The sequence below is a fragment of the Camelina sativa genome, unplaced genomic scaffold (genome assembly GCF_000633955.1).
Source record: "Camelina sativa cultivar DH55 unplaced genomic scaffold, Cs unpScaffold25580, whole genome shotgun sequence".
NCBI lineage: Eukaryota > Viridiplantae > Streptophyta > Magnoliopsida > Brassicales > Brassicaceae > Camelina > Camelina sativa.
The window spans coordinates 1-249 of NW_010946554.1; the positions used below are offsets into that span (position 1 = coordinate 1).

The 249-nt window shown below is 47.8% G+C and overlaps 1 protein-coding gene across 1 annotated transcript; it reads left to right on the top strand.

Moving 5' to 3' along the window:
* Positions 1-6: 6 nt before the first annotated feature.
* Positions 7-243, top strand: LOC104775652 (acetyltransferase At1g77540-like; the record flags this gene model as incomplete). Its single annotated transcript, XM_010499607.1, has 1 exon — positions 7-243. A coding segment is annotated over one exon (228 nt), but the record flags the coding sequence as incomplete, so codon positions are not given.
* Positions 244-249: the final 6 nt, after the last annotated feature.

The window sequence follows — 249 nt, forward strand, 5'->3', positions numbered from 1 at the left end:
CCGAAGATAGTGTGGAACGAAGGGAAACGGAGATTCGAGACGGAGGATCACGAAGCTTACATAGAGTACAAGATGAGAAACAACGGCAAAGTGATGGATCTGGTCCATACCTACGTTCCTTCCTCCAAACGAGGATTAGGTTTAGCTTCTCATCTCTGCGTCGCTGCTTTCGAACACGCCTCCTCTCACTCCATCTCCGTCGTCCCTTCCTGCTCCTACGTTTCGGTACGTTAATTTTAGAAATCTATT